The sequence below is a fragment of the Octodon degus genome, unplaced genomic scaffold (genome assembly GCF_000260255.1).
Source record: "Octodon degus isolate 3935 unplaced genomic scaffold, OctDeg1.0 scaffold00050, whole genome shotgun sequence".
Classification (NCBI taxonomy): Eukaryota; Metazoa; Chordata; class Mammalia; order Rodentia; family Octodontidae; genus Octodon; species Octodon degus.
In genome coordinates, this window is record NW_004524626.1 from 10125341 (window position 1) to 10131598 (window position 6258).

General features: G+C 56.2%; 1 protein-coding gene across 3 annotated transcripts; it reads left to right on the forward strand.

Annotated features, from left to right (window-relative positions):
* The first annotated feature begins 1081 nt into the window (after positions 1-1081).
* On the forward strand, positions 1082-5054 carry Cd70 (CD70 molecule). Of its 3 annotated transcripts, none has more exons than XM_023717043.1 (5): positions 1082-1781; positions 1961-2094; positions 2225-2649; positions 3471-3504; positions 4651-5054. In XM_023717043.1, exons 3-5 carry the CDS (start codon positions 2539-2541, stop codon positions 5031-5033), a joined length of 528 nt encoding a protein of 175 aa, XP_023572811.1. In that variant the 5' UTR covers positions 1082-1781; positions 1961-2094; positions 2225-2538; the 3' UTR covers positions 5034-5054. The 3 variants fall into 3 exon arrangements, with proteins under 3 accessions (XP_023572811.1, XP_023572812.1, XP_004633037.2); XM_023717044.1 differs by having other exon boundaries at positions 1997-2094; XM_004632980.3 differs by lacking the exon at positions 1082-1781 and having other exon boundaries at positions 1942-2094.
* The last annotated feature ends 1204 nt before the right edge of the window (positions 5055-6258 follow it).

Here is a 6258-nt window from a genome sequence, read left to right on the forward strand (position 1 = left end):
CTTGGCAAGCGCAGGGGCCTAAGTTCAATCCTCTGTTCTGCAAAAAGCAAAAAAAGAAAGAAAAAAGAAAAAGAAAAAAGAAAGCCACTGTGCTTTAATTTGAAAAAAAAAAAAAATCAGGAACAAGACAAGGATGTCCACTGTCACTACTCGTATTCGATACAGTTCTGGAAACATTAGCCAAAGTAATTAGACAAGAGAGAGAACTAAAAGGAACACGGATCTGAAAGAAGTGAAATTATCATTTGCAGATGACATGATACTCTACATAGAAGACGCGAAAAACTCCCCCAAAAGGCTTGTAGACTTAATAACCAAATCCAGTAGTGCAGCTGGATAGAAAGCCAGTGCTTTCCTGGAGGAACAACAAACACCCTGGAGAGCGCAACCCGTAAGAACAAGAATTCTGGCTTTATTTTCGATTCCCCCCCCCCCCCGGGGGGATTGAACTCAGGCCCTTGCGCTTACCAGGGAAGCGCTTACTCCACTGAGTCATCTCTCCGGCCCCCTTTGAGGCAGGGTCTAGCTAAGTCGTTCAGTTACCCAGGTTGGACTCCCACTGCCTCAGCCCCAGTTTCTCTCTTCTCCCGGCAGCGCACTGTCCCTGGCGATTCCACTCCATCCATCTTGACCTAACTACATCTGCGTCACCTCTGCTCCGCAGCGGTCACACCCCGAGGTCCCAGATGGCCACGAATTTTGGAACGAGAGGGTTCAAGCCACTAAACCGTTAAACAGTGGTTTCCGAGCACGCAGGGCCCTGTTGGGCACGGGGAAGCGGTGCCAGGCGGCTGTTAAGTGCCGCCCCGCAGTATATTTCCACTCCCGCTGCGCTGGGCAGGGCGGTCAGCTCGGCCCACCGGCCACAGGCCGGGCACATGGACAGGAGCTCAGGGACGCCCCTTCCTCCTGCGCCCCTAGGACCCAGCACAGCGCCTGGTCCCTCGTAGAAGCTCAGAGAAAGTTTGGTGAAGGAATGAGCACCGTGCAAAGATTCTCAGATCAAAGGGCGACACCCACCGGACCCTACCAGCCTCCCCTGTTCCTCTGCGGAAGAGCCCAGAAACCAACTTCCCTGCTCGGAGAAGAGGGGGGTCTTTCCCTGGCCGGACGTCCCGGATGAGGTCCCCGGCTGGTCGGGCCAGGCAGAAGCCAAGAGCTGGGTGAGGTCGGCGGCGCGGTCTCTTCCGCTTCTGGAGCCGCGGAGGCCACGGAAGAAGGTGACGGCTCCGATCCCTGTCCCGGGCCTGCAGGTCCTCCTGGGCCTTTGCCAGGTGGCCTCGGTCTCCCACGCCTTCTCCTGCTCCCTCTCCACCCAGCGCGCCCGAGGGCCGCTCGTGGTGAGTGTAGCCGGGCACGGGAGACCTCGGAAGGGTGCAGGGAGCGCGGACTGACGCAAGATTCGAGAAGAGGAACTTGCAACCAGCACGGAAAGAGCAAGAGCGGGTGGAGACATAAAAGGCGGAGCGGGGTGGGTGTGGAGTCCCAGGCTTGGAGAGCGACAGGGCGGAGGTGACGGGTCCGCGCGTCCTGCAGACGGGAGGGGTGGGAGTAAGGTGCGGCAGCAGCGAGCCCAGAATCCGGGTTCCCTGCACCCCGGAACGCCGGGTCGCAGGATCCTTGGCCAGCACCCGGTCACCTGAGCGAATTCTAGGAAACCAGCCGGGCTCTAAATGCCGCCTTGGGGTTTAGGATGATGGTTAAAAGCAAGCCGACGCACCCTGAGACCCTAGTGCTGAGGGAAAACAGGGCATGCTTTCTCCTATAGGAGAGAACCAAAGGTAAGTCCGGAGCAACACAAGAGAGAGGTGACCGGAAGCAGAGAGGTAGATCTTGTGGAGACAGAAAAGGTGTCCAGGATGGGGGGAGACGGGAGGCGGGGCGAGAGGCAGTAAGAAGCGTCAAGATGCGATTTGGGCGCCTACGGATTCCTCGAGGTGGCAAGGTTAGTTTGTGTTAGTGGAGAACAGAACATCCATCACCCGTGTACCGGTAGGAGGAGAGCTGGGCAGAGGACAGAGACTTCTAGGAAGAGCGCGGCCCTGCGTGCCCTGCCCTGGTCCTGCGTCGAGGCTTCTCTTCCAGAGGGTGCAGGTGAGCTGCCGCTGAATCTCACCGGGAATTGGTGGGTGGAGACGGGGGTGGGGTGGGCAGGGGCGCGTGCTCCCTGATCACCCGCTCCTCTGTCGCCCACTCAGTCCTGCACATTTTACTCCCCCCTTAGGAAAACAACGACCACTGAAACAGCCTCAGGGCCGCGACTGTCGGCGATAGAAATGCGAAGTGAGCTTCACTTGGGGCTGCCGCAGTGAAGAACGGAACGCGCGGGTTCCGGCCCCCACGTTCCCGTACTTCCAGGGGAGGTGACCTCAGAGATCCTAAGGCCGAGTGGAAATGCACATTCCAGCTCATGTGGCACATTCCCCGCCTAGCAGTTCTCAGTCTGTGACTCACCTTTTTAGTAGAAAAAAGTAGCCAGTGTTTCCTGTGCAGAAGCGCGGGTGCGGGCAATTGAAGAGCAGCTCTGGACCCCAAACCATGGAAGAGAACAGAGCTCGCTGCCAGGTCGTGATCGGCGTGCTTAGCGTGGCCGGTGTGGTCGGCTTGGTCATCTGCTACGCGGTCTTCTTCACAAGAACCCAGCCCGAGGTGAGTGGAGAAGGGGCGGAGGCCCCATGGCCCCAGCCGGGGGGACCTCGGCTGGAAGCCGGTGGGGCGAAGCAGGGCAGACCGAGACCCCGCCCGGCCGCTGGAGCTTCGCCCCCTCAGCACCGGTTAGGGAGGGTGGAAGATGACTGAACCGGGATGGGCAGGAGGAAGCAGCAGGACCTTCAGAAGAGAAGGACTTGCCCGCAGCTGGGGAGGAGGAACCTGAGGATGGAGGGGTGACTCAGTTCAGCAGGGGCTCCCTGGCAGGCAGACAGCTGGGACACCCCCAGGCTGGGGGCCCCACGGTCTCCAGGGGCCCAGGTTCCCACAACCTTCAAGAGTTGGGAGCCCCTTGACTCCCGAGGATCTAGGGTCCTGGGCACAGGCTTGAGCTGGGGTGACAGCACAGGGAAGACCTGCCAGGTCTCCAAACTGCCTTTCGCTCTATTACATTTTTAGGACAAAATGGGTGCACGATGAGATAGCGCATGTTTCCTCCTGTGAGAAATCCAAAGTAGAAATAACTTAGGACAAAATAAAGGCGACACGAGAGGAAACAGGGAGGTAGAGTTTATGGAGAGGAATGGGAAGCCCGGAGGGCGGAGAGGAGGGAAAAGGACCAACACGCGACTTGTGTGTACAGACTGCACGGTGAACTCGCGGTTATGCACCGCAGTCAAATGGGAATGAAAAGGAAGGAACAGACACGGAACGGAAATCAGCGCGCGGGTGGGATGCGAGGTGGACACAGGAAGGAGGCTCTTGGGGGACAGTTAAGCCCTGCTAAGGCCCTCTTCTTGTGTTCTGGTTTTTGCTTCCAGATGGACATGGCTGAGCTGCAGCTGAACCTCACAGGTGATACGGGGGTCTCTGCGGGTGCCGTGTGTGTGTGTGTGTGTGTGTGTGTGTGTGTGTGTGAGAGAGAGAGAGAGAGAGAGAGAGAGAGAGAGAGAGAGGAAGAAGGAAGAGGAGAGGAAAGAATATAAGAAGGGAAGGGGAGGCAAAGGGAAAGAAAGAAAGGAAAGGAAAGGAGAGAGGGGAAGGAGAAATAAATGAGAAGGGGAAGGAGGACGCTCTGTTGCTCGCTTAGCTCCTTGCTTCTGTGTGCTGAGAAAGGAAAAAGTAAAAGCACCAGAGAGAGCTGGAGAGTGTGCGCTTTTCTGTTTATCGGCTCCCCCTTCCTCTTCTCGGTTCTGCACATTTCACTCCCCCTTGGGAAAACCAGAACCCACTAAAACAGCCCCGAGGCATTTTGGTAGCACCCCTTGTTCCCGCGCAGACCCCGCCTCCCGGCTGGCTGCGTAGTGAAAGTAGCAGGTGAATCCCCGCCTCAGCGCCCCCTGCCTCGGGCAGGTGACAGCCTGCAGGTCCCAAGGGCGGGGAGGGCTGGTGGGACGGCTAGGCTGGAGCTCCTGAGGCCTCTGCTCCATCCCCAGCACCGTGCGAAGGCCTAGGAGGCAGACCTTGGGAGAGGCGGGGCAGACCCAGGGAGCGGCTGCTCCCTACAGAGGGGTGGGGGTGGGGCACAGCCTTCCAGAGAAGGGCTAAGAGGACTAGAGGGCGGGCGGTGGGCCGCCAGGGCGCTGGGTGTCCCTGGGAAGACTCTCTCTCCTTTTCCTCACTCAGCCTTCTCTCTGGAACCTTCTCTAGGGGGCACAGCTGACCCCTTCGCACCCCACCCCCATCTGCCCTGCCACCCCCTTTACTTTGCTATACGGGGATTGACCCTGGAGCCTTCTCACTGAGCTACATTTCTGGCCCTTTTTAATGAAGGGGGGGGGGTTTGTCTCTGGAAGTTCCTGGGTTGCCTGACTTGTGATCCTCCTGCCTCAGCTTCCCAGCCCGTCGGGATAGTAAACCTGCACCTCCGCTGCTAGGTTCGCTCTCCCGTCAGGTCCCTCCCCTCCCCTCTTACTTCTGCTCCCTATTCCTCATCCCACTAGCCTTAGCAACAGCCAGTTCTCCTAACCTCCGCCCCCACCCTCTCACCCTCTGCCCCAGGTCCCAGGCAGGAGCCCCGGCTGCGCTGGCAGGCTGGCCCGTCCTTGGGCCGCTCTTTCCTGCATGGACCAGCACTTGTGGATGGACAACTGCGTGTCCTCCGTGACGGCATCTACCGCCTGCACATCCAGGTGACCCTGGCCAGGTGCTCCCCCACGCAGGACGTCAGGGACCACAGCGCCACCCTGACTGTGGGCATCTGCTCTGCCTCCAACAGCATCACGCTGCTGCGCCGGGACTTTGGCCAGGATTGCACTGTGGACCTGCAGCGCCTGACGCAGCTGGCCTCCGGGGACATCCTCTGCAGCAACCTCACCCTGCAGGCTCAGCCCTCCCCAAATGACTATGAGACCTTCTTTGGCATCCAGCAAGTCCGCTCCTGACCAACACCTGCTTGATTAGGATGTTTTGGTTTTCAGCAAATAAATATATTTTCCAATTTCTCCTGGACATGAGTGTTTGATAAGGAAGCAAAGGCCAGCGCAGCTTGCTTCAGCGGGCAAAAGAGAGCTCATGCATAGTCCAGGGCTTCAGAAACAGGTCCAGCCTGGCATGGGAGACTCCGGAGTCAGGGGCAGGAGGATTCCAAGTTCAGGGCAAGCCAGGGTAACTAATGACTTAGGGAGACACTGTCTCAAAAAATTAGGGGGTAGAGCCCAATGGTGGAGCACGACTGGATTTGATCACCAGCAAAAATAAAAATCATATGCTTGTGCCAGGAGCCTATGGAAAGGTGATGAATAAATATGATGTAAAATCGTGAGAAGAAAAGCATTAAACAAGTAAACACAAAAGGGAGCCATGGTGGCACACACTTGTGGTCCCTGCAGTCTGGGAGGCTGAGACAGGACAGCCACAGTTTGGGCCCAGAACAATTTAATGATTTAACAAAACCCTGCCTCATAACAAAATCAATCAATCCATCAAGGCCCAGGATGTTGCTCAGAGTAAAAGGTCTATGTTCAATTTCCAGTGCGGGAGAGGAGAATTTAATAATAAAATACTCATTTTGATTTTTTGCTATACTAAATGTATCAGGCTAGTGCAAGATGCTATTTCCAAGCTCTAGCTGTTATCAAGTATGCTGTCGTAGACATTGACATCCATATGACCCTGTGATATGATTTTAACTCTTTTGGGGAAGATACCTAGAGAGGGGATAGCTGGGTGGGGTGGAATTTTTCTTTTTAGATTTTTGAGGAATTAGGGCTGGTGGTATAGCTCAGTGGACTCAGCGCTTGCCTAGGTAAGCGCAGGGGCCAGTGTTCCATCCCTGGCTCCTCAGGCAGTGCCTGCCTGGCCCCTGGGAGCGCTGAGCTGGCGATGAAGTCTGGATGTGGAGGTGTGTGCCTGGAATCCCAGCATTAGGGAGGCAGAAATTAGGAGGTTCACTACGAGTCTGGGCAGTGAAGTGAGACCCTTCATTAAAAAAAAAAAAGATTTTTTGAGGCATTTCCACCCTGATTTCCACCACGGTGCTACCACATAACACCAATGAGTTCCCCTTTCTCCACGTTGTTATTATTAGATGTTTGCTTCCTTTTTTTGTAAGAAACTTTCTCTGTGCGTCTTGTACTCTGAGTAATTACTTGGAAGGTCATGGTGTAA

Coding starts and splice junctions, on each gene's coding strand:
- Cd70 (XM_023717043.1), top strand. CDS start 2,539: ATGGAAGAGAACAGAGCTCGCTGCCAGGTCGTGATCGGCGTGCTTAGC. Junction 2,650..3,470: donor TCACAAGAACCCAGCCCGAG/GTGAGTGGAGAA, acceptor TTTTGCTTCCAG/ATGGACATGGCTGAGCTGCA. Junction 3,505..4,650: donor GCTGCAGCTGAACCTCACAG/GTGATACGGGGG, acceptor CCTCTGCCCCAG/GTCCCAGGCAGGAGCCCCGG.